The following is a 25,770-nucleotide window of genomic DNA, read 5'->3' as shown; positions in this document are numbered from 1 at the left end:
ACGGCTTACCCTCCCCTGGCTAGTAAATTTAAAACAAGGGACGCATATCGGAAAAGGGGGCCCTTGACGTCACACTGCGACCGGGGCCCTGACTTTGCCAGTCCGGCCCTGGGGACTGCGTGTGTGTGCGTGCGCGGTCGGCGCTCCGGGCAAGGCGAAGATATTCAGTATCAATGCCACCGTTGGCGCTTCCAGCGCGAAGCGGCAACACTGGTCAGCAGCTGCCTTTTGCGAGTTCATTTTCCAGTGGTGGCGCCATCGCCATCAACGAGATTCCCCAAAGCTGCTGCGCTGTTTTTCGATCCCAGTCGCTGCGCGCTGCGCTACCGGTGGAGCGGCCCGCCGACTGCTTAGCATGAAAGCAATCTGCTCTGTTTGAACGGCGATCCCTTTCTTTTTTTTTTCTTGCATCGTCTATGAGTGTTTGTGCTTTCCTCGGAAGAAGGTCGATAACCCGCTGAAAAGGAAAACATAAACAGCTAGGCGCGGGGGGGGGGGGGGGGGGGGACCGAAGCGCGACTTACAGAGCTGCACGTTACAGGTGGCGGCGGAGAAGGCCCGCCGTCTCGGCCTCGCCGTCCCGCCGCCTCGCCGCCTCGTCGTCTGCGACGGTCTCCGGCGAGCCGTGGCGCCGTGACTCCGCCGGAAACTTTCCCCGGTGCCATAATTAAGAGTCCGTTACACAAGTACGCCTGCCAGGGCAGTGCGGCGCAAGGCGGTGCCACCGGGTGCGGCAATATAACGCACCGTAACTTCTATTTACTTACTGTGGAAACAGTATCACACCTCAGCGACGGAGAGAAAAATAACTGCTGATTAAAATGGTGTTTCGACTGGCACCGCACGTGAACCGAACCCCGCAGGTTCTACGAACGCGGGTTTCCGTCTACGCATCGCCGCCGCGGAACAAGCCACACACAGAAACCACTCAGCTGATGAGAATGAGAGGGGGAACCCTCCCCCCTGCCCCCTGTCTCTCACTCACACACACTCTCACCAGCCAGCGCCACCGCTCACCACGTTTTACCACCAAGAGCGTTTTCCTGGGGGACGCGATGGCAGTGGCTCTGCCATCTTGACGTGAAAATAAAAACGTTCCCGGGACGGTGTTTTGGCTAGGCTAGCGTGCCGTGGATTCCTGAGGCGCCTGCCTGGGGCCCAAGGCAGGTTTTTAATTGTTTGTTCGCTCCTGGTGGCAAGCCTGGCTGCTGCCTGGCTGCAGGCCTGGCTTTGCAGACTGCCACTTTGGCGTAACAAGGTTGGCGCACCTGGACTGCGCTGCGCTGGGCTGCATCGAACGCGCTGACGACAGGGGTGAGTTTGATGGGCTGCAGGCAGTGCAGTGGCAGGCTGCCGAGGCCTGCGGTGTTCGTGACCGGACCGCCAAGCGTCCGGCCCGTCCAACTAGCACACCATGCACGTGCACTGCCAAGCATGAGCCACGGCCCGCCCGCTGCCGGACGCCCTGGAAGGCTGTCCAACTCCGAGCTAGCCACCACCCCGGATGATGGCACTGAAAACACCCCACCAAGAGTGCCAACTAAACGGAGAATTAAGGTTACCGAATCTCTCTTACGGGGACCGCGACGCCCAGAAGAAGGTCATTCTCAAATTTGACTCTTTAGTTTTTGTTGTGCCATGCACAATACACATAATCCTGACCGGTTTTGAGATAGAACTTGACGTTGCGGGTAGTTGGCACCCCGGGTTGACACCCATCCGGACATAGCGCGCCGACAACACTCGCAACGCACCCTACACTGCACAGCCTGCAGGCCCGCACGGTCCACCACCGCCCTGCTAGAAGGGAAAGGCCCGCCGGAAGGGCCCGTTTAATTCCTCCGCCCTCTCGGAATCCGAGGAAATACAAGTGGCGCTCCTTTGAGATGAAATTCCCTCTGCCTCTCGGACACTGCCCTTCCCGGCGTGGCCCGGCCCGGCCCGGCTTGGCCTGCCTCCTCATGACTTGAAAATGCCGCCACTGCTGCCGAGCAGTCCGATTGGACGCCCTGCTCCTCCAAGATGGGCATCGCACTGGATTTACATTCCGTCCTGGATCGTGAAATATTTACGTGATGGCCGAACGCGCCAAACGCGGAGCCTCCCGTCAGTCCTGCCGGCCGTATGGGCCCTGCAAGTGCCGACTGCGCCGGCTTGTTTGCACGGGGCCTACACAGCCCTGCTCCCATCAATCCCCAGCCAGGGCAGGTGGGAGAAGGCCTTGACTTGCCCTTTCGCCGGCACGATAAAAAGAGGGGCCGGAGCGTCTCAATCGCCCTGATAACATGCTTCACTGCCACTTTCATTTTTTACGAGTCGCTCACGAAGCCGTTACAGCGAGCGGAAAGCCGTGTCTGCCGCTTGCCGGCTTTCCGTCAAATAATTAGCCCGTCATCGAAGTGCAAGTGCGGGGGCTCCCACACACAACATTCTGAATACGGTGGCTGTCGAAGCCCCGGCCCCGCGCAACTCACCTCCCGTCTGGGGAGCGGCAGGAGTCACACGTCTCTTTTTTTGCGTCTGCAGCGCTGCACTCCTCTACGAACTCAGGGCAGGTGTGTAAAAGCATGGGGTGGGGGAGGCGCGGTAGGAAATGCAGCAGTAAAGGCCGACCCACGAGACGTAGGGTGATCGGATTATGGTAATTCTTGCGCCGTGCCGCGCTGTACCGTGCCACGCCCTGCCACGCCGCGCGCCACGTGCGGTCCGCGCCCGGGCGACGCAACCAGGGGCTGCGTGCGCCTGGCCATTTCTATATAATATGACGCGGCAACACCTGGAGCACTCCAATGCCCCTGTTTCTCTCTCCCCCCCCCTCTCTCTGCCTCTCTCTCTCTCTCTCTCTCTCTCTCTCTCTCTCTCTCTCTCTCTCTCTCTCTCTCTCTCTCTCTCTCTCTCTCTCTCTCTCTCACCAGGCGCTGAACTCAATAAGCTGCGATCTCCGCCGCCTGCTGGTGCAACAACTTTATTTCCCCACTCGCCTCGAATCGGTTCGGCCCCAAGTCTTGCTCCGTGCTCGATCAATCCTCGCTGCCTTTGTTGGCCGTACTGTCGCGGACGTTCCCGGATGTAAAGGTGCACAGTGTAGGAGTGTACGTGAGAGCGGGGTGGTCCGTCGGGGGCGGCAGGGGCGGCGCTGTGACAGGCACAGGCAGCAGCACAGAGGAAGAGTGAGCTGCCGAACCTTAAAATGTGCCCCGGAAACAAATAAAAAGCACGGAAGAGAGAATAGCAGCAAAAACAACAACAACAACAACAGCACAGGGCAGGCTACCTCGAACCTCGTGCGAAGTGACGAGAAGCAACGCGATGCGACATTATGAAACAACGAAGGCGCGCACCATGGCGGATGCTAAAATAAAATGGACGAAAAAAGAATGATTGAATTGAATTGCAGCAGAACTGTCCATGCACGCAGCCGCGCGGCAAAAACTGTGCGCCCCGGCCACGGCCGCCCCTGCTATGGAAGGGATGAATTTGTATGGACACCAGACTGGTCCGAATAAAACGGCTCCATTTTTTCCCCCTTTGTTCAGCCTTGCTCATAATCTTTTCACATACAGGCCGTTCACTCTTTCCCCCTTTTTTATGCGTTATTTGCATTCCTTTCCGTTTGATGGTTCTTCTGCGTGCCTTGTTTTATTGCAGTGTATTCCTTTTATCATTTTTTCATGATTTCGCCCCTGGACGTGCGCAGCGCGCTGCGCAGGGGGTCTCATAACAGGAATCCCTGGCCGTGCATGCCATTTAAAGTTGTCCCGGGCACATTACGGGCAGTAAAGACTGCGGTCGCCGCCTGGTCGCCTCCAAGGAGGGCGAGGAGAGGAGGTGGCCCCGTTCCTTTTGATTTACGCGCGCGCAGCCGGCTGGCTGCTTTCGAAAGGCGCCTCGTCTTTCTGTCTCTCTCGCACTCACGGCGTGGCCCGCAGGGGCGCGAGAGAGGCGGAGCGACGAGGAGTGCCCCTCGGAACGGCCCTGCAGGAGGGCGCCGCGACGCCGCCGCTCTCAAAAGTGCATTACACGAACGGAATCCCTGATTCGGCCGCCGACACGAAATGAGACAGCGCGTAATAAAGTGGGCCGATTTTGGTGGAGCGGGGAGTAAGAGAGAGAGAGAGAGAGAGAGAGAGAGAGAGAGAGAGAGAGAGAGAGAGAGCTGCCGGCGCGTTTTAGTCATTCGGCCCGGCCTCGCCGTCATGAAACGCTTCTACCTGCTTCCTGCTCCGCCCGGGCCGGCGCCGTGCAGGTGCTCTTAATGGGGCCGCCGTCACGGCGTGCACGACGTGCACGGCGCCACAGTTCGCAGGGATAGTGTTGTCTGGGCGCGGACACGGCATTAGGCCCGGTGTGCTGCAGGCCGAGCGGGCCTCGGTGGTGGAGGCCGAGAGAGGCCGGGGTGCAATCCAGCGCTGCCCTGCCGCCTGACTGCCCACGGCCTCTGCCCGGCGGCAGCATTATTACACCTCGGTGCGTGCAGCCTACTGCACTGAATGTGAAGCGTGACAGGCTTCCTTACATTGGTAAATTGGAAGTAAAACAAACACACTGGAAAAGACACCTAGAAGTAGCAGCAGCTTTTTGGATCGAACCACGCCACCCTTACGGTTACACGCATTGATGGATTTTTCTAACTACCAAAACTATTAAATGGTTGCAGTACAGGCATGGACCGTCAATAAAACGTCAAGTGTGCCTGTTTTTTTTTTACAGTGCGAGGTTCAGAGACCGCGTGGTGAAGGGTGGTCCGCGGGGCGGTCCGCAAAAAAAGAGCAAGGTGACCGCTGAGGAGGCTGAGGCACTCTTCGCCCTCCAGCCTGCAGGCCTGCAGGGGCCCGTCCAGCCCGCTCACTTTGTGTAGGGCCACCAAGGACCACATCTCTTTGTCTCATTCTGGTCCGTCCCATCCCCCGCCGAGGCCGCCGCCGCCGCCCCGAGCGCCAGCGCCGCCACTAGAGACCACTTACCGTCGGGAGCGTGATCTGAATGCGAGCCAGGGTAGGCCGGGGCGTGGTGGGGCGCGGTGGGGTTTGGCGGGGCGTGGCGGGGCGTGGCGAGGCGTGGCGGCGGTGGCGTATCGCCCATTTCATCTCTATCTTGGCTGCACAGCTGCTTCTTGCCGTGCACGTGATTTTCCAGCCTGGAGCCGCATGCACTGCAGCAGGGCACTGGCCCAATCTGCATGCATGCCCGCCGCAGCCGACCACTCTTGCCTCCCCCCCCCCTGCCGCCCTTCAGGGCAGCTTGTTAAGTCCAGCAAATTGAAAGCGGCTAGGTGCGCAAGCGTGTCTTGCGGCGGGGATGAAAAGATTAAATTCAAATCTTCCCTCCCAAAAGAGGCGGGGACGAGGGGTACCTCACTTCGAAAACAGGTGTACACTGACTGGTGACTATACTCAATTTCCACTTTACGGCCGTGTCTGTGCGCGAAGAAACTATTTCGGCGGCATCGGGAACGCCAGGATACCACCACAGAGCGAGCCGGAATGTTTGGAACGAGTTGTTGCGAGCTCGGGGCGCAACCGGGGGCAACCAGTGCAGCAGCCGAAGCGCGTGTGCGCTTGCACGACCCCTTCCAGGTGTTGAGCAAAGCACCAAAGCGGGCCCAGCGGGGTCAGGGCAAACACAGAGCCTGATTGGATTTGGTCGGGGGGAGGAGGGGGCTGTAGCGGGCGGATAGACACAGAGCAGGGCAGCATGGTGGGCGCGGCAACTCGTCCGGCCGGAGCGGCAGTCTGATTCCGAGAGCTGTTGTCGTCTCTCTCGCACTCATGGGCCGTCCCGTGCAGGTGCGAGAGAGAGGGTAAAGTCTCTCGGATTCAGCCCGCAGCGGCAGCAGCGCCGGACGAACACCCAGTTAAACCAGCTGCGGTGTGTATATGCATTTGCCCGCCCGGGGGCTCACCAAGGCCTCGCCAAGGGCTGGCCAAGGGCTGGCCAAAGGGCTCGTCCGCGAAGGGTCTCAAGGGTGCCCTGCGGTGCCTCCGTGACTGGCCGAGTGGGCGTACGGCTCTGTGCTCTGCCGTCCTTTCCTCACAGTGTGCCTCTCTCTCCCTCTGCCCCTCGGCCTTCACTGTCGGAACACGGCCGACAGCGTATTGAGCTTGTCGTGATTATCTCCGCCAGTTTTATTTATTTCCCCCTCCTTTCCGCCTTTTCAATCTCGCGGACTTTTTCGCCCAGGTGGCGGCTGCGAGGGACGCCTCTCCCTTGTCGGTGGAAATTGCCAATTACGCCGTTATGTCGTCGTCTCCACGACAACTATTAGCGACATCAAAGTGGAGCGGAAAACAATATAAGGGCCGCTGTCCTTTTGATCCCCGGGACGGCGGCGACATGGGAGGTATCGAACCGCGGAAAGGGGCCGGCGCCTGCGGCCCGCTTCCGAGGAGGTCGCTCTGTCTCTCTCGCACTCCAGCGGGAAGTCCGTGGGTGGGAGCGAGACAGAGCGATCTGTTCCCAAGCGGCCCGCAGCCAACACCCCGTCATTACGACAAGCAATAAGCATGCTGCAGTGTTGGGCCCAACGCGACACCTTTCACTCGCAGCGAATCAAACGTCAAACCGTCGGGCCAACGGCATTTTAAAGCGACAGCCGAGCAACGCGGAACCGTCGCAAGGCACCGCCCTCCATAAACCGGCCCGTGCTAGCTCGGCGTTTCGGCCGCGCCTTTACTGCCGGGAGGCGCTGGCGTCGAGGCCGAGAAACGGCCTCCCTGCCCGGCCTGCTGACACTTCGGGCCTTTTAGTGGCCGTCTCGCGAGCCGCACCTGGCCGTGGTCGCCTGTCACCCGGCCGCCCTGTCCTCGCCTGGGAACGCGCCGCCCCGGACGACAAGGCCGCCGAGTGGAACTCGAATCAGACAGTGCCAGTGTGGATTCCCGTTCGCGGGCCTTTGATCAAATTTGAGTCCGTCAGTTTGAGGCGTGTTCATGGAGTGTCCGCTTGAACGGGTCTTCTGGCCGGGCCGTGTGCAGTGCCACGCCCTGCCCTGCCACCGTGCCGCGCCGACGGTGGCGGCGCCGCACAGTGGGCCAGAAGACCGGCGGAGGCGGCCAAAACTCGAGACGCGTTTTGAGCTCCAGAGTCGCTAAATGGGACTCGAACCGAACGTGTGACCCCATCAATGGATTGCTCTCCGAACGAGGAATCCATTGGTGGGGTCACACGCTCGATTCGAGTCCTGTTTAGCGACTCTGGAGCTTAAAACGCGTCTAGAGTTTTGGCCGCTCCACTGGTCCTCTGGCCCACTGTGCGCCGAGGTGCTCCCTGGCGGTAATGCGGGGCTAGCGTGAGCGACGCCGGAGGCGTGGCGTCTGGGGCCGAGGCCGGCGGGGGCGGCCCGGGGCCGGGAGCGCTGGTCACAGATAAGAAAGCCAGAAGGCTATCGTGGTGGCCGAGCACGGGCGAGCAGTGCGCGCGCCTCTGGCCGAGCCACGTCCAACCCCTCGGCCTGCCCTCGGCCTGCCGTCCGCCCCACTGCGAGGGGAGGCGGACAAGTCGGAACGACTTTTAGCACCTCGGCACGAACCTGCGGCCAATCAAAGCGGCCTAATTGTTGGACTCGATTAGGGTTTAAACGTTACGTGTAATTCCCGTCGGATGGCTGGAGGGATCCCCAGGTGGGTCCTGGAAAGTACACCCCTTTTTCCAGGGTGGTTCTAGTGGGCCTGCAGGTGCAGGGGGAGCTGCGCAGCTTTCAGCCGCGTGTGTTTTTAATTGAAGGAGCGCTGGATTACCGGGAAGGGAGGGGGGACACCCCTGCGGCACCGCGCCGTACCGGCACCAGGAGGCCCTTCATGGCCCAGCCGCATGGCGGCAGCATGGCGGCAGCGGTCACCGATTTGGCGCGCCTGGCTGGCCGTGCGCCATCTGTCCGACTACGACGTCTTTATCCCCGTGCCGTGCCGCGCCGTGCCGCGCCGTGTTACGTGAGCCGGAGACCAGCCAAAAGTCATCGCAGGCTGACCGCCATTCCGATAAAATTCGCCTTACCGATGTCATTGCAAAAAAACATCGGCACACTTCCGGTTTGTTCATTCTTTTCCTGTTGTTCTGTTCGTTCGGTGTGAAAAGGCAGTCGACCTGCTTGACGCAATCTTGGACTTCAGTCCGGAGCGCAAGTGGGTCAGTCACCACAGTCCCGGAGTGAGCACAGTGGTGGCGCCAACCAGGTCATTGGTTCCCGCTCCCCGGGCCCAGGGTCTCGGTTCCCGTCCGTGGCCCGCAAAGGGTCGTCGGTACCCGCGAGGAATAGTGATACCGTCCCTTTCCCCGTCGGCAGCCAACAGGTGCCGATCGGGAGGGGCGTGCAAGCGTTTCGCCTAAGACGCCAAGTGGCGGAATCAAGTCATGGGCGCCATGGCCGATTCCGGCCCATTTCGTGCGCCGTTCTTCCGCGACGCTCCCTCTTTCTCGAACCTTCCGGGACGCGCCGTGAGTGCGAAGAAGACAGCGATGATTCGTCGGCACCAGGCTGCAGCAGCGCGCGCGTGCCTCACGATCGTTCTCCGTTTTCCAAACATGGCACGACCAGTCGACCGTACAAATCCCAGGCCAAAATAAGATAGTAAGCCGACGCCACAGGGTGGCCCGCCTCCAGGGCCTCCAAGGACTCCAGGGCCTCCAGGGCCTCCAGGGCCTCCAGAGACTCCAGGGCCTCCAGGGTCTCCAGGGCCTCCAGAGCCTCCAGGGCCTCCAGGGCCTCCAGGGCCTCCAGGGCCTCCAGGGCCTCCAGGGCGTCCAGCAGCAGCGGCTCCTTGACGAGGGTCCCCGCAGGTTCCAACACGTCCCTTAGAGGCTGCATTGTGCGGCGTCCATGTTCTGTGACGACTTGGCTGCGCCCGCTGCCGTGCTGCGCTCCACTGGAGGCGGATTGGGAGAATATATAGACGGGAAGGTAAGGTGTTGTTTCGCGAGGGACGAGGCCCCCCGCCACGCTCGCCCAAATCCCACATCTCGGCCTGATAAACCCCCCGTGTGTTGGTGTGTGCGTGTTTGTACGTGAGTGTGTTTGTCTGGGTGAGACAGAGTTATTGGTTCTTGGGGGGACATTTCCCATGGTTCGATGCACTGGCAACGGTGGCACGACTTTGAAACAGGAAAGGGGCGGAACTGCAGAGCACTGCACTCGCCCGCGTGGAAATGGCGATCGTGGCTTTGCTCAGAAGAGGGGATGAGGGAAAAAAGAAGGGAGGGACAGATCTCCCTCCCAAAAAAGGGGAAGAAAATCCTGTTCGATGTCTGAGTGACACTTTGTTTTTGTCGGACTTTGCTGCTGCGTCTCTGTTGGATGTGTTTACCCCCTTTTTTCGTCGCCTCACGCAGGACTCCGTAACAATACGGGAGGGGGAGCGGCCAAGACACAACGGGGCTAGCCATTTCCCTGAGGAGCTCTTCTCCCCCTCCTCTTTTTTCCCTTCCTATCGCACGGCGCAAAGCTCTTTCCCCTTCTTGTCCACCTGACCGCAATCTGATTCTATTACGTTGCTGGGGACGTAAAGGCATGAGTAAGCTGAGAGCAAGAGTCAGAGGGTACCGATATCATCACACCCGTCCATGTTTATCTGGTTCTAGGTCTCGTTTAGTATTGTCCTGGCAAAAGCTGAGGGTTGCCCAGGCTCAGGCGATTCTTTGTCATACGCTATGCCGCGCACCATGTCATCCCTGTCCCTTCATGATGACTCTTGCACTTTTCGAGAGATTTCGCCATCTGCAATCGAATGAAACAAAACAATAACAGAGAGAGGAAACGTCTCTTCCATTCCCCCCGCTGCCGACGTCTCCAAGAGATCAAGCCGCACCCCGCGTCGGACTTTCATTTTCTGCGGCTTCTGCGACGGAGACGGACTCAAGTCGGAGTCCATTGCAGGGTTCAACATTGAAACTCGTCTTATTTTGTCTTTGTTTGCTTGTTATTGGTGCCGCCTGAGCGCCTTTCATCAGCAGGCGACCCAGCCTTGGAAATAGAGCGCAGGTTTCGCCTTCTTTTATTAACGTACCGGAGCGGGCATCCCCCTCTGCCAGAAGAAGACGCCGCCAGCTGAGGGAGTTGCCCCGAGCTGCCCGGCAAAGACGCCGCTCTCCGCGAACGAGCGGCGACGTGCAAAATTAAAACATGCTAACACTCGACACACTTCACTCCGGGCACAGGCCACATTGGGTTCGCTCCACCTGTTGAATTGGTAAATGTGTTTGCCTCGTCGCTTCCCTGTTTTGAATTCCCCACGGGCCAAGGCGGGCGAGGCGAGGCGGGCCCCACGGTGGTGGGCTCGTAATACCCATTAGGGCTTCGAGCTGCCCGAGCCCCACAAGTAGTGCGCGCTGAGCCTCTTACGCGGCCGCCCTCGGGCCTGGCCGGCCTGGCCAGCCTGCCCGGCGGCCGAAAACACACAACAGCTAAGCTTTCTTTGGAACCCCGAGTCGGTCCACTCACGGGCCCCTTTGTGGCCGGGCCGGTGTCCGACCGTGCCGCCGGCGCCGCCGGGGGCTGCGGGACACAATCCTTGAGGAGACTGGCCAGAGCGCGCCAGGGACCCGGCCAGCCACCTCCCGCGCCGTGGCCGCACCGGTGTCAAAAACAATCGTCCGCCAATTGTCGACAGTTATTGGCAAAGGGCACAGCGACGAAGCCCCAGGCTAAATAAACATCCGTTGGACCCAATCTATTTTCATATTTTTCTTTCGCCGTTTTCCAATTTAAATTATTGGAGGTGAATTTGTGTATCTCTCCCCTGACCCCGGTTGCCACACCCCTTGTGCATAACGTACGGACAGTCTAACTTTGGCCGGATATATCATGCCGACCCTCCCCCGCCCCCTGCATGGTAATTAATAGATGTTCCCTAAATAGACCGAGCCGTGCCGTGCCGCGCCGCTTGCGTACTGAGCCGTTGGTGTTTCTGCTGTTCCAGTGGCTGCCCGCAAGGACCACTGCAACAAGACCGTGGACGTGTACGAGGACGTGGGCACGCCCGAGGTCACCCCGGAGAACTTCGGCAAGCCCCTGACCTGCACGTACCGGTTCCGGTCGCTGCGCGGCGCCAGGAGGGACGGCATCCTGCGCATCCGCTTCAAGAAGTTCAAGGTCGGCACGCTGGTCAACGCGAGCACCTGTCTCGGAGGCTACATGCAGGTAAGGACACGTCGTCGGTGTTCTGTTGCTCAAGGTACACGTCCCTTAGGACAACAGATTGACGCGCCAGTCGCCAGCTACCCGTGACTGAGGGAACTCAAGATGGCGGACTGTGACAATGGGGTGTCTATACTACTAGCGGTGTTTTCCGTCTTCTTTTTTCCGCGTGTCTCTAAGTTTTCCTCAGCCTCCTCGTATCGCCGCGTGGATCGGCGTCTGTCTCGACCTGCTTGCTTCCGTCGGCCGGGTCCCGGTAAGTGCGGGCGTTAGCCGGGCTGAACGAGTTTGCTGACGTTCGCGCTCCCCCCGCCTCCGTCTCCGCCCTCCCCGTCGTCTTCCGAGCCTCCCTAATTCCTGGGCCTGCCTGCCCCTCTGTACGGGCTGGGAAAGAGAGGGCTATCTAGATCCAGCCTGCCTCGGCCTGCGCCGTGAGGTGCCAGCCACTGCAGTCGGCTGCAACATGGCTGCACAGTGGGCCAGAAGACCGGTGGAAGCGGGCCAAAACTCTAGATGTATTTTGAGCTCCATAGTCCTTAAATAGGACTTGAACCGAACGTGTGACCCCACCAATGGATTCCCCGTTCGGAGAGCAATCCGTTGGTGAGGTCATACGTTTTGTTCGAGAACCGTTTAGTGAATCTGGAGCTCAAAACGCGTCTAGAATTTTGTCCGCCTCCACCGGTCTTCTAGCCCACTGTGCAGCCATGCTGCAGTGCGACCTCCTGAGCGGCGTGGCGTCGAAGCCACTTCACTCGCGTCTCTCGAGACGCCTGCTGAAAGGAGATGCGTGTCCCCACCCGGGCCCCACACTCAGACTCTACTTACGCTCAGAGTTCTTGGGCAGCGAGTGCCGAACCTCGCTAATATCGCACCGGTCTTGGCGAACGAATATAAACAGCTTTCCCATTATTTTTTGACCCTGCGTCCTATACTTCACTTCACCCCAACTGACCCTGAATTTGGCTTACGACAGCCCTCTTTTTTCTTCTCCGATTTCCCCCTCTCTTTTCGGGACGAAAGCTCCCCCCACCGTCCGTCCATTCGCTTTGAGCAAATCTTGCGGCTGTGAGTGTCCCTTGCCCCGCCGTCTGCGCCGTCAAGCAAGAAATTGGTGTTATTGAGTTGGGGGAATCAAATCGCTTCGAAACGGTCGGAATGGGGCAGCAGGAGGCAATGCGGGCGAATGCGGGTGAGCAGTCGCGAGCAAACGTTTGCAGGGGGAAACGATGGCTTACTTCTGGGCGGAAGGGTCAACAGGGGCACGGGATGGCGCACCGATCGGTCAAGCTGGGAGGGGGCGCCTGCAGCGTAGGCCAGCCCGCACGACGCGCGAGCATGGCGTTGCCTAGCCGCTACCATTACCATTAAGGGCTAGGCGCCTGCAGCGTAGGCCAGCCCGCACGACGCGTCAGCACGGCGTTGCCTACCTGCCAGGCGCCCGCAGCATAGGCCAAATTTTTAAAACGTGAGCCCTAGCGATACGCGACAGGTGTCGACTGCTTTTCGAGCAGTCCCATTACGCGAAAACTAATGACTAGTGCCGACTCGATGCTCGATGCACTTCTTTGAGAGCACGCGATACAGTACTCACTCCGGCTCGACCATGCGCCTGGCCTGTGGGATTCCGTGTCGGTGGCGGCACCGAGCTGGGAGTCAACCACCGGTCCGGCTTTTAAAAAGTACGAATATAATAAAGTTACGACGGTGAGGAGGGAGGCGACTTCGCGTGCGAGAGGTTCATCCATCACAGCACGCCCGGAACCCACCCTCACTCACACAGACACACACACACACACACGCAAGTGAACTTAACCTCTGATTGAGAGAGTCCCCGTTGGCTCGGCAGCCATGTGTTTGCGTGTGTGTCTTCCGGCACGTGGTCATCAGTGCGTGTGTGTACGCGTGAGCGGGTGGGGGGAGGTTACTTATCTTTATGTAGGTCATCCGTGACGCAGTCCCTAAGGATCTCCCCCTAGGTAACATAAATTGTAATAAAATGAAAACACCACTCTGAATGTTACTAGCCGTGTTGTGCGACAGGAGGTTTTTTCTGCTGTCCTGTTTTAGAAGGTACAATTAATGAAGAAAACGTGACCTCTGCACTCGAATTTGTTTCTCCTTGGCCCACTACTTGCGTGCTGGTGACTCCCAGGCCAGCCTTGCTGCAATACGATAATGCTAGAATATCAATCTTACCCCGAGTACCGAGCGCTGTGTTTGGCTGCCCCACAGCCCGCGCCGTAAAAAAAGTCATATATAAATAGAAAAAAGAAACAAGTTGGAATTTTCCCCACGCGGCCGATAACGCTAACCCGAAGCGGAAACCGCGAGCAGTGAGGTAAATAAAGTCGCTCCCCACGCTCCGTACGCATGCGAACCGAATAATGTCTTAATTACTGCATTACGAAATTAAGCGCTGTTTTTCGTCTCGGGCCGAGGGGCGAAAAACACCACCATTTTGATTACATTCATAATTTCACCTCAGAGGCCTTACGACTCACTGTTCCTTCGGGCCGTTTTCGTTTCGGCCCGACCGCCCCGTTTCGGGTTTCGAAAACAGCGGGCAGCAGCGACATTTTATCGTAGATACCGATCGTGCGGAATAAATTTATAGCATCTTATAAAGCCTTTCGGCTAAATCACTTGCCAGAAGTGGCAGAGTTGCCGCGTGGGCTTTGCCGTCTGATGTATTGGAGGTGGGGCGCCGCACAGTGGGCCAGAACACAGCCGGAGGCGGCTAAAACGCCAGACGCGTTTTGAGCTCCAGAGTCGCTGAATGGGACTCGAACCGAACGTGTGACCCCACCAATGGATTCCTCGTTCGGAGAGCAGTCCATTGGTGGGGGTCACACGTTCGGTTCGAGTCCCATTTAGCGACTCTGGAGCTCAAAACGCGTCTGGCGTTTCGGCCACCTCCGCCGGTCTTCTGGCCCACTGTCGCACTCGTGGGGCGGCGCTCCCGTAGGGGTGCGAGAGAGACGGGGTGGAGCTCCTCTGTGGCCATAAAGCAGACCGCCGTGTGGGCGGCCGAGAGGCAGTGTGGGTGCGCCTTGATTAGCTCTACCTGTTACCCACCACCCTGCTCGGCCCGCCCTGTTTCTTGCTGTTCCCGCTGTCGTCCTCGCTGGCAGTGTAACGGGTCCGCGACGATGAGGCCGAGAGGACACAGAAACAGCGACGGCCTTTCGCTGCCAGGACGACGGCGTCACTTTTCAACGTCATCGTCACCAATCCTTTTCTCACTGGTGGAACCTCCTCCCCCGTCCCTGCTCTCGGAAACGGCTTCGGCGGAGACACTGTTGGGGACGGCGGCTCTCTTTTCTCAACCTTTTTCCCTCTCGGGGGCCGTCCACGTATCCACGTAACGCAGTCCGCAGCCCTGGCGGCGGGCGTTACGTGGAATTGTGGACGCCACGGGATCTCGCTATGCATTTGAGATAGGACCTTGACCCTGCAAGCGGGGACCGCTGTGGTCATATCATCCCGTCTCTCGGCTCGCCCGCCTGTCCCACCCTTCCACATCCTTTGGCTCCGGCAGAAGAAAGTCAAGATCGGGGATGGAGCCCCTCGAGGGCAGCGGCATCTCTCTCTCTCCCCCCCCCCCCCCCCGGTGCCCCGCGAGTGCGAGGGAGACGGAGCGAGGATCCTCGCAGTGGACCGCATCACGGATTCCCTGTGACGTCACCGCCTCGCTGCGAGGCTGCGAAGCTGCGACCAACCTTTCACCGCAATGATCTTTACTCACTCACCCCTGCAGGCTGATACCGAGAGTCCTTTTTCGCCGCTCTGTCTCTCTCGCACTCGTGGGCGTGCCGCGTGGGTGCGAGAGAGACAGAGCGACGGAAACGACTCTCGGAATGAGCGTGCCGGCCGCCTCCCCGCCAGCCGACGCCGACGACGTGTCAAGTCGCCTTCGTTCCGCTGCATGACGTTTGATGGAACATGGATTGCAGAAGGCGGTGGCGCGGCGGAGCGGCGGAGCGGCGGACGCGGGAGGCTAGGCTGCGCGAGAGAAAATGGGATGAAGCGCCACCGACCGGGGGGGGAGAGTAGAAAAAAAAGAAAAAGAAAATAAAAATATAGCGGTGCCGTAATAGGATGTGATGATCGAGACGGGCGCGCGGAGGCTGCACGTATACACGCGGGGAAAGTTGAGGGATGCGCCGCGCCGCGAGGAAGAGAGAGACAGAGGCGGGCCGGTCCTGGCTCTCCAGGAAATGAGACTCCACGGCCGCCTCGACAATGGCTTGGCCGCGACGCCGCCAGGTGGCACTGTCTGTCTCTCTCGCACCGATAAGGCCCCTCCGCGAGTGCGAGAGAGACGGGGCTACTCGGCACCAGACGTGTATTTCGGGACGAGCCTTGCACGGCGACGCTATTCAAAGGCTGCGCGCCGCGCATGGCCAGGTCGGCGCTGCTGGAGGACCTCGTCAGGACGCCAGCGATGCTCCTCTAGGTCCCTATAATGAGCACACGTGCGTGCTGATTCCGTCGTCCGTCTGTCTGTCTGCAGGCCGCGTCCCGTCCGCCCGCCCGACTTTGAATTCCGATTGCACACAGCGCCGCCCCTAAACCACTTGACAAACAGGCGCTCTGCTGCGATCCGGCGGGGCGGCGGCGTCACGCGGGCAGTGGAGGGGGCGGGGGCTGTGTCTCGCCGCGCCCGCCCGGCGCAGCCCTCCGCCAGTCCAACTTTGTTTATTTCATCGCCGGCCCCGCTGGATTTTTGCCGGGGCCTTGAATGGCACGTCGAGTGGTATTATTCGTTCCGAAAAAGCCTCCGAACCCCTCAGAACTCCGTCGGGGCCCGCCCCGCCCCGCCGGCCTGGGACCCGCTCGCCGCGCTGGCGGCACGCTGGCAGCGAACGGGCCATCCCTCGGACTTCCGGATTTCCGGATTTCCGGAGGACGCATGGCACGACTTCCACGCGAATAATCGTAGCCCGAGGGGCGGCGGTGACGGCGGTGCAGCGCATCGGGGGGCGGCGCGGAGACCACAGTGGGCCAGAAGACCGGTGCAGGCGGCCAAAACTCTAGACGTGTTTTGAGCTCCGAGTCGCTAAACAGGACTCGAACCGAGCGTGTGACCCCACCAATGGATTGCTCGTTCGGAGAGCAATCCATCGGTGGGGTCACACGTTCGGTTCGAGGCCTATTTAGCGACTCTGGAGCTCAAAACGCGTTTAGAGTTTTGGCCGCCTCCACTGGTCTTCTGGCCCACTGTGGAGACGCGCAGCAGCGCGGAGCACCGCGTTCAAAGGAAGGGGCAATATTCCGTTTTGTCAAAGCCACTCGACGCGACGCGGCCGCTCGTCCGCACGTTTTATGCGCACGCCTCGGAAAAGTTCTGGCGACGCGCCGCTCCGGTTGAAGGCGGAGGCACACGTCGAGGAGTAGTGCGGGGCGCCGAGGCCGGCCACGTCGCCGGGCTGGAGAGAGACAAAAAAAAGGTGGCCCTGACACGCCCTTAGAGACAAAACGAAGGAAGTTTGGGGAGGGGGCCCCAACCCGGCCCAAATTCCCAGTACACTCCATTTGGGAATCCAGTTACCATCCAGGGGCATAACATGAACTAGGGGGGCCCGGGCGCGGCAGGGAGGGTGATACATGCAATTTTAATAAAGCGTTTTACGGTCTTGGTAAGGCGACAGTCTGCGGGGAAGGCCAGTTAATAACACCGTGGGGCGCAAATAATGACGCTTTTGGCTCCAGGGGCAAAGGGGGGGGGGGTTTGAACGAGGAATCCTTGATGGTACAGCGTTTTCGGCCCGTCGCTCGGGCCGGGCGGGGCCGCGAGGGCATAGGGCCGAGGGATGACTGGGGACGGCTCCGGGGAGCAACAGGCGTGCCGTCGTCGGCTTCGCAAAACGTGTGGAGCCGTAGCCGTCTCCGGGGGTTGAACCCTCGAACCGTCGCCTCGCGTTTCTTGTTCCGCAACTTCTTGTGACGAGCGTGGCGGCGCGGTGTGGGGCGCACCCAGCGGCTGCCACGCGCGCGCTTTGTTCTCGCTTTGGTGTGGATTTCGCGCGCGTTCTGCGTCAGGCAGAAAACGGGGGGGGGGGGGGGCAAAAAGGTCTGCCGCCGTGATTACCCGTAATGGTTATTGTTATATCGGGTGGAGTGGTGGCGGTGCGGCCGCCATTTTGGGGTTGGACTTCCCCCGCCCCCACCCCCTCCCCGGCCAGTGCAGCGGATATGGAGGTGTTGGAATCAGAAAATAACACGTTGCGGCGTGTGCTGCTGCGGCCGCTATCTCGCTCGCTCGCTTTGTGGCGCCGTTCGCCCTCTCGCTCGCTCGCTCATTCGCGTTTTCGCGTGAGAGCGGCCCATGATGCGGTTTGGTAGAGACAGAGCGCGACGCGTGTTTTTATTGGGTCGCGAGTTTGACGGTGCGATCCGCGAGCGCGTGGCGGGGGCGGGGTGGGACGTGGCGGGGCGGGGCGGGGCGGGGCACAGTGGGCCAGAAGACCGGCGGAGGCGGCCAAAATTCTAGACGAATTTTTAGCTCCAGAGTCGTTAAACAGGACTCGAACCGAACGTGTGACCCCACCAATGGATTGCTCTTCGAACGAGGAATCCATTGGTGGGGTCACACGTTCGGTTCGAGTCCCATTTAGCGACCTTAGAGCTCAAAACGCGACTAGAGTTTTGGCCGCCTCCACGGTCGTCTGGCCCACTGTGCGCACCGAGGGCGGTCTGTGAAAGGGGCCAAGTCCCAGCAGGACATTAATTAGACTTCCTCGTCGCTGCGCAACGCGCGTCGTCGGCGGTCGCCTATGCAGTCAAACGAAATTTAAATTAATAACTCGCTGAAAGAGGGGTTATAAATTGGAAGTCTCGTGGTGGAAGCTGCCGAGATTGCAGAGCGGGGTGAAATTACCACCGAAAAACTCACTTCACCTTTTTTCCCCCGTTTTTGTTGTTATGTTGCCTAGTGTTGTTGTTTTTAATTTCCAGGGAAATACTGCTATTATTTAACTATTTTTTTTCGAGTGCAGTCCTGCATTTCCTGCTGCCGCCATTAGCGCGGTGGCACTGCCACGCCACTGCCATGGCACTGTGGCGCTGCCGTGCACTCGGCCGACTCGGTGGACTCGCCCCCAGGCCAGCCCCGGCCCCCACACGGGTTTGATGGCCGGAACGCTGGAACCATGCTGGAACAGTGCGAGCTGTCTGGAAAAGTAGCAAAAAGCGGCCGCACCCCCCCCCCTTTCGCCCCGCCGCACCACCGTGAAAGCACGCCAGTAATGCCGTTCCTCGGGGGGGGGGGGGGGGGGACGTGCGGCCGAAAGGTGTGCGCACAATAATACAGGGGAAACTTGGCCCTCCTTCAAAGTGGAGCGGCGGGGGCACGGCAGTGCCCCCTTGCATCGCCCCGGTCCGCCACTCCATACCACGCCGCCACTCCGCGCCTCGGATTAAAGAATTAACTTTATCCTTCACAACCGGCCGGGCGGCGCGATTGCCTGAACCCGGCGCGTGTGGAAAGCGGAAGGCTGAGGGGGCGCGGCGCGGCGCGGTGGGGTGTTTGTTCTGCTGGGAATCGCTGGCGGCAGTACGCCGAGATCAAAACAATTTAACCTCCCCCGCTGAAGGCCGCGCCGGCAGGCCGGCAGGCAGGCCGACACCCGCGCGGAAAAATATTTTCCGTCTTCTTGTAATAAATCCCGGCGAGGGCGGCGCGGCCCGCGGCCCCGGCAGGCGGGCAGGCAGGCAGCGCGCGCGGAGTGAAATTAAGGGAAAGTTTGTGACCGGCTTTCACCGCACCGCCTTTTCATGTTGCAGATCATTGACGGCAACGCTAAGTCGGACCTCAGCAACCGCAAGGAGCCGGGCGAGTTTTGCGGCGAGTCGGAGCAGCCGCAGACCTTCATCTCGGAGACCAGCTTCGTGCGGCTGCTGTTCCACACGGACAACTTCACCGACCAGACGTACCTGAGCTTCGACAGCCGCGCCGAGGAGCAGTTCGAAGTTTACCTGCGCTACGGGCAGCACCCGGAGCTGTACCCCAACCGACGGGGGCAGGTTTTGCCGGGGTAAGCGTCTCGCGCCACCCGCCGGGAGCTCTATGGCCCTCTCCCTCCCTCCCCTCTCCCTCTCGCTCTCTGACCCACCGTGGAAGCCCGACAGGGTTGGCCGTGCCCGGCCGTGCCACGAAAATGGGAACGCAGCGGTCCTCTCGGGACACCCAGCACATTAACAATCATCGTTCTGTCGGATGATATTTCTGCCGCTGATGGACTGCCGCCGATACGCGTCTTTCGGCAGCGCCGCTCGCGAATTTCCCGGAAAACGGTTCTCCGCGGCGCGGCGCGGCACAGTGGGCCAGAAGCCGGTGGAGGCGGCCAAAACTCAAGACGCGTTTTGAGCTCCAGAGTCGCTAATGGGACTCGAACCGACCGCGTGACCCCACCAATGGATTGCTCGTTCGGAGAGCAATCCATTGGTGGGGTCACACGTTCGGTCCGAGTTCCATTTAGCGACTCTGGAGCTCAAAACGCGTCTAGAGTTTTGGCCGCCTCCACCGGCTTCTGGCCCACTGTGCCGCCCCGCCGACCAGCGCTTTGTTGTCTCCATGCTCGCGAGCGGTGACGCAGTTGGGGTGGGGCAGACGGGGTGCCGTCGCGGCGCGGCGTGGCGGCCCGCATCATGAAATGTGTTTTGCAGCGGTGACGCATGTCGGGGGATGCAGGCGGGGTGCCCCGGGGGGGGGTGGCGGCCCCGGGAAAAGGTTTGCCGCCCGACGTAAGTGGGAGGAGGCGCTGCAGGGGAGGGATAGCTCCGACGAGCGACAAAAGCGTGAGTTTGACGCAGTATGGGCCAAGACGGCAAAGACCTCCCTCTCCCTCCCGCTGGCGTCAATTTTCGACAGAAAATGTCGCAGTGCACCTCCCCGTCTCCTCGAGTCCCCGCGTCCCCGCGACAGCGGCACCAAACTTTACAGCCTGCAAGCTTTTAGGGGTCCGAACGGCGGCGAGGACGTCGCAATGTTGCAAATTGCATCCGCAGCGCGCGGGGCGGCGCGGCGCGGCGCGGGGTGGGAGGGAAGGGTCAGCCGAAGTTGACGTGGTGCTTGCTGATTGCTGCTCCGCAGGACCTACTGCGAGAGGGTGTTCCAGGACTGCAAGCTGCAGACGTGCTACGTCCAGTCGCCCGCCTACCCCGGCGTGTACCCGCGACACCTGCACTGCCGCTACCAGCTCAACACGCGCCTGCCCTTCATCAAGCTCTACATCGAGAACGAGGAGTTCAACATCGACGGGCACCGCTGCGAGAACATCATGACCTGCCCCATGCGGCCCATCTCCTCGGGTAAGCACGGCCAAGCACCGCCATCAAGCAGCGTCGCGGATTTTAGTGCCGCATTTCGACTCCCTCGCAGACGGGCAGACAGGTACGCACGCAGACAGGCAGACATACATACAGACAGACAGACAGACAGACAGACAGACAGACAGACAGACAGACAGACAGACAGACAGACAGACAGACAGACAGACAGACAGACAGACAGACAGACAGACAGACGGACAGGCAGGCAGGCAGACAGGCACACAGGCAGACAGGTGGGCGGGCAGACGGGGAGCGAAACACACACAAATAATTCGGTCAAGTGGTGTGCACAGTGCGGCTTGTTTGCGTTCGGGGGTCGGTGGGGTCGGGAGAGCTTTTTATTTTGAAACGGGCCCGCCCATTGGCCGGCGGTTGTCGTTGGCGGCACCTGATTGGTGGGCCACTTTGGCGGGAATGCGGCGAATGCGGCGCAGATGGAGCGCCCCGGGGCTCGGCCCGCGGCCATCTCGGGGCGGGCAGGCGGGGCAGGCGGAGCACGGAGAGCGCAATGGAAAAGAAAAGGGGTGCGGGGGCGAAAAAAGGAGCGAATTACCGCGTCACAGTATTCCATTTTTCTTTTCGGGCGTTAATTAAAACTTTCTGCAGGGAACGATGCCTCTCTGGAACGGGGTGAGCGGGGGCAAAGAGGGGGCGGGGGGCAGAGAAATTTACTAAGCGGCGAAAGGTGAACGAGTGTCTGCGGGACCTTTGCGTGGGAGGGGGGGGGCGTTGACAGAAGTTATGACACCCAACAGGACTCGGGCTGACAAATGGTCTCCTCAAAGGCAGTCCGTAATTGCCCCCGAACTAATCGTTTTCCTTTCCTTCCTGGCTGGCTTGGCTGGCTTGGGCGCGCAGGTTCTCAGAACTGCCCCTACGACTACATCCGCATCTACGACGGCAAGAACGAGACGGCCCCGGTCATCGGCACCTTCTGCGGCATGGGCAAGTTCCCCTACTCCATCATCGGCACCGGCGAGGACCTGTTCGTCGAGTTCGTCACGTCGCCGGCCGGTGAGTGCGGCTTTGCCGTGACTGCAGTGAAAAAAAATCCATAAAGTTGCTTTGTAGGAAAAAAAATTGAAAGGTAAATGTGGGACTGTACTACATAATTTCAAACATTTGTTTTCCAAGGCTAACATATTTGTCTAATTGTTTTCCTCACATACGGCGTCGTCAGACCCCGAAAACTTTCTTTCTCTTTTTTTCGCCTTTTCTGTGGCCTTTCCCTCGATGTGCCGAAAGAAATAAAAGGACTGCGCTACTCAGCCAACGGCGCTGAAAAAAAAATAGAACAAGGAGGAGGCGGGGCGGCGCGCGAAGGGAAGGGGCGTGAAGGGCATTTCGTATTCACTTTCATTGCCTCGCGTGGCCCGGCCAGGCACGGCCAGGCACAGCCACGCACAGCCAGGCACGTGGCTTTCCCTAAATCATGACAATATTTGAGCGCGCCGTGAAGTCATCCAGTTGAGCACGCCGTCAGGAGGAGGGGGGGGGGGCACCTTCGAGATGAAGAAGAGGGTGAGGCGGCACGGTGGCGCTGAGACACTGCGGCGCCACGTAGTCTTCTACGCGAGGGGGGGGCTGAGGACGAAAATGTGGCTCTGCATGATAATGGGACGGGAGGCCTGCAGCGGCAGCAGTGTAGACGAGAGGACAAGTCCTGAGGAGCACCGAGGGGGTGGAAGGGCGAGAGGCACTGCTCTCCCGTCGACTTGAGCCTCCGATTGAAAATTCATGCCCGCCGCCTGCACGTACTTAGCGCTTCCGCGCCGCGACATGGCGGCGCAGTGGCGGGGCGGGGCGGGGCGGGGCGGGGCGGGGCGGGGGGGGCGGGCGGGCCGGCACGTGACCGGGGCCGCGGCGGCGGCGGCGGGGACCTTCCGGGGGTCCGCACCAAATTAAGGGGTGCGACTACTTGGCCGGGGCTTATTTTATTTCCCGACCAGTGACTCCGTCGCCTAATTTGCATTCTGCGAGAAAACGTTTTTGGTCCCGAACGCGCGTTGTCCGTACCCTACACTGCAACCGTACCGCAGGGCCGCTGCTCAACACGGGCTTCCACTTCAACGTGGGCAACTGGCCGGGCCACGTGGAGCCGGTGGGCGAGCGGACGGGGACCTGCAGCTGGCGGCTGTCGTCCAAGACGCTGTCCAAGGCCGGGGACTCGGAGGGCATCTTCCTGTCCGTGGCGCACTGGTACCCACCGCACACATCCTGCACCTACCTCATCCAGGGCGAGCCCAACCAGATCGTGCGCCTCTACTTCCCCAGGTCAGTAACGACGAAAATCATCGCTCACAGAGTTTTGTTATTAAGTCATTTTAAAAATTTTGCAGTGTTGATGCCTGGAGGTTCTGCCGAGGGGTCGTCAACTTGCATATTACTTCGTACACAAGCTATATATTACTTGTTTATTGCTCTTATTACTGCTAAAGGTCCACAAAAATTTACCAAATAGACTACTTAAATCATAGGTAGTATGAAAAATCGGCCTAAAAACGGTAATATGGGACATATATTACCCTATATTACTATATTACTTCGTACACGCGCGATGTGAGTTGACGACCCCTCGGGTTCTGCACTCATAAAAATTAGGCGTTGATGGCCAAAATAAAGTTGAATTCCTTTGTAAAGGTTTTTTGGTCACATAAGTTTAGTCAAAGTTTTACTCTGGAGAAGCACTTACACAGGAGCTTCAGTGACTTCAGTCGTTGTTTGCACAGCTTCCGGATAAACCGCATCGAGAGCCCCATCGAGCCGTGGCCGGGCGACTGCGGCGAGTCGCTCACACTGTACGACGCGTCCTGGCCGGACGACTCGCGGATCATCAAGACCTTCTGCGACACGTTCAGCCGCGCGCTGGAGAAGCACGACTTCGTGTCGACGGGCAACGCGCTCTTCATCCGCTTCGAGTCCAAGACGGGCAGCTACTCGGGCTCCTCGCTGTACTACTGGGCGCACTACGACTTCTTCAACAACACGCGCTTCGGGGACCCGGTGCCCGGCACGCCGTGCGACGAGACCTTCCTGTCGTGGCGGTCGCGCTCCGGCGTGCTGCGCTCGCCGCTCAACACGCTCATCTTCAAGCAGGGCGCCACCACCTCGGCGCCGGAGAGGACGTCCACCGCCACGGGGGCGCTCATCATGGCGGCCAGGGCGCAGGCCGTGCAGGAGGCCGCCGACCCCTTCCTGGCGGCCGCGCTGCCGCCCAAGGACATCCGCTGCACGTACCGCTTCGTTACGGACAAGCGCCTCTTCGCCAGGATCATCCTCAACATCCACTCGCTGAGCTTCAAGGTCAGCTAAAAAGCCACTAAACGTGGGAATTAATCAACTCCGATAGGCTTGTAACTCTTGTCGTTGTGAGGCTCTCAGGGCCACGTATTTCATTCCGCCCCTCGTGTCGCACGCGCCCTCGCACGCGCCGCCCCGTTTTTGTGGGGCGAGCCGTTCGCAGGAAGGCCAGGCCGCACAGTGGGCCAGAAGCCGGTGGAGGCGGCCAAAACTCTAGACGCATTTTGAGCTCCAGAGTCGCTAGATGGGACTCGAACCGAACGTGTGACCCCACCAATGGATTGCTCTCCAAACGAGGAATCGATTGGTGGGGTCACACGTTCGGTTCGAGTCCCATTTGGCGACACTGGAGCTCAAAACGCGTCTAGAGTTTTGGCCGCCTCCACCGGCTTCTGAAGCCCACTGTGCTCCCTCGCCCCTCGCGTCGTCCTCTGAGTGCCGTAACCTTTTTGCGTGATGCAAACGGCCCCCTCTTTTATTGTTGTTGTTGTTGTGCCCAGACTGCGGCGTACAACACGGCGACTTGTGGCGAGTGCTGGTCCGACAGAGTGGACAAGTTGCTTGCCTGGGAGCCCCAGCTCAACTCCACGGGCCCCCTGGAGCCCCCCACCAACAGCAGCGGCGGCGCCGTGTGCCTCTGCAAGAACAACGCGTACGGTGAGTCCAGAGGGCAGCTCCTCCGTCTCTGTCACACCCTGAAACGGTGCGAGAGAGACAAAAAGGCGAAGCGACTATTCGGAGTCACCCCGCACAGTGGGCCAGAAGCCGGTGGAGGCGGCCAAAACTCTAGACGCGTTTTGAGCTCCAGAGTCGCTAAATGGGACTCGAACCGAACGTGTGACCCCACCAATGGATTGCTCTCCAAACGAGGAATCCATTGGTGGGGTCACACGTTCGGTTCGAGTCCCATTTGGCGACTCTGGAGCTCAACACGCGTCTAGAGTTTTGGCCGCCTGCACCGGCTTCTGGCCCACTGCGCCCCGCCGGCCGTCCACCACCTTCGTTTCGAGTGTACTGTTTTATTTGTCGTTGTAAAATAATGCACGACTGTAGTGCTGACTGGGGCTTTGTTCTTCTTTTGCAGGAGCCGTAATGGGTAAGCAGCATTGACAGCTTTTCACAGTGGCCCCGCGCCCGGCAGTGTGGGCGTAGCGCGTGGGTCGACTGGGTTTTCTCTTTGGGAACGCCGGGCAGGTAGACCGGCCCGCCACGCCGCCGCGTCCGCGAGGCGCCTATGCCACAGGCGCTGACAGCTGTCGTGCTGACGCGCCGTCGCGTCGGCGAGCACACCGCCCGCGGCACGCGGCCCCAGCACACTGAAACCGAGAGTCCTTTTCGTCGCTCTGTCTCTCTCGCACCTGTAGGGGACGCCCCATGATTGCGAGAGAGACAGAGCGACGAAAAGGACTCTCGGAATCAGCCTGCCGCCTACACGTGACCTTTTCACTCACGCACTCACATTACTGCTCACATTTCAATGGAAAGCTATGCAAAAATTCACTTGGATTTGAACGCCAAAAATGTGAAAAAAAAACTTGAAAAGGATGCGGAGTTATTCTGTTTCCCCTCCCGCAGGAGGCATCGGCCCGCTCCGCATGGTGTCGCAGGGCGAGGAGCTGGCCCTGCAGCTGCTGGTTGACGGCGGCGGCGCCGTGTCCTCCTACTTCAAGCACAACAGCCCCCTGTTCGAGGCGGAGTACCGCTTCATCCACGGCCCCCTGTGCGGACCCACGCTGCACCGCGCGGCCGACGAGGGCGACTTCCTGTTCCCCCACCTGGAGGCCCTGGCCTTCGCCGAGCCGCCCAGGGACATCCACTGCATCTGGGAGCTGCAGGTGCACCGGGACCGCGACCTCTGGCTGCATTTCGAGAAGGTGTGTGACGTGCGCTGCACAGTGGGCCAGAAGACCGTGGAGGCGGCCAAAACTCTAGACGCGTTTTGAGCTCCAGAGTCGCTAAGGGGAACTCGAACCGAACGTGTGACCCCATCAATGGATTGCTCTCCG

The 25,770-nt window shown here is 60.0% G+C and overlaps 1 protein-coding gene across 1 annotated transcript in view; it reads left to right on the top strand.

The window, feature by feature from the left end:
* The window catches only part of LOC117643728, a 51,636-nt gene that overhangs the window by 24,649 nt on the left and 1,217 nt on the right, over positions 1-25,770 (top strand). Inside the window, exons 3-11 of the mRNA XM_034382792.1 lie at positions 10,911-11,131; positions 18,917-19,167; positions 20,226-20,443; positions 21,323-21,478; positions 22,504-22,738; positions 23,194-23,767; positions 24,265-24,421; positions 24,849-24,860; positions 25,340-25,638. Of these exons, the coding sequence (XP_034238683.1) occupies positions 10,911-11,131; positions 18,917-19,167; positions 20,226-20,443; positions 21,323-21,478; positions 22,504-22,738; positions 23,194-23,767; positions 24,265-24,421; positions 24,849-24,860; positions 25,340-25,638 (2,123 nt within the window). The remainder of the gene's footprint in view (positions 1-10,910; positions 11,132-18,916; positions 19,168-20,225; positions 20,444-21,322; positions 21,479-22,503; positions 22,739-23,193; positions 23,768-24,264; positions 24,422-24,848; positions 24,861-25,339; positions 25,639-25,770) is intronic.

The sequence above is a fragment of the Thrips palmi genome, unplaced genomic scaffold (assembly GCF_012932325.1).
Source record: "Thrips palmi isolate BJ-2018 unplaced genomic scaffold, TpBJ-2018v1 HiC_scaffold_17, whole genome shotgun sequence".
NCBI lineage: Eukaryota > Metazoa > Arthropoda > Insecta > Thysanoptera > Thripidae > Thrips > Thrips palmi.
This window is presented reverse-complemented; position numbering and strand designations above follow the sequence as displayed.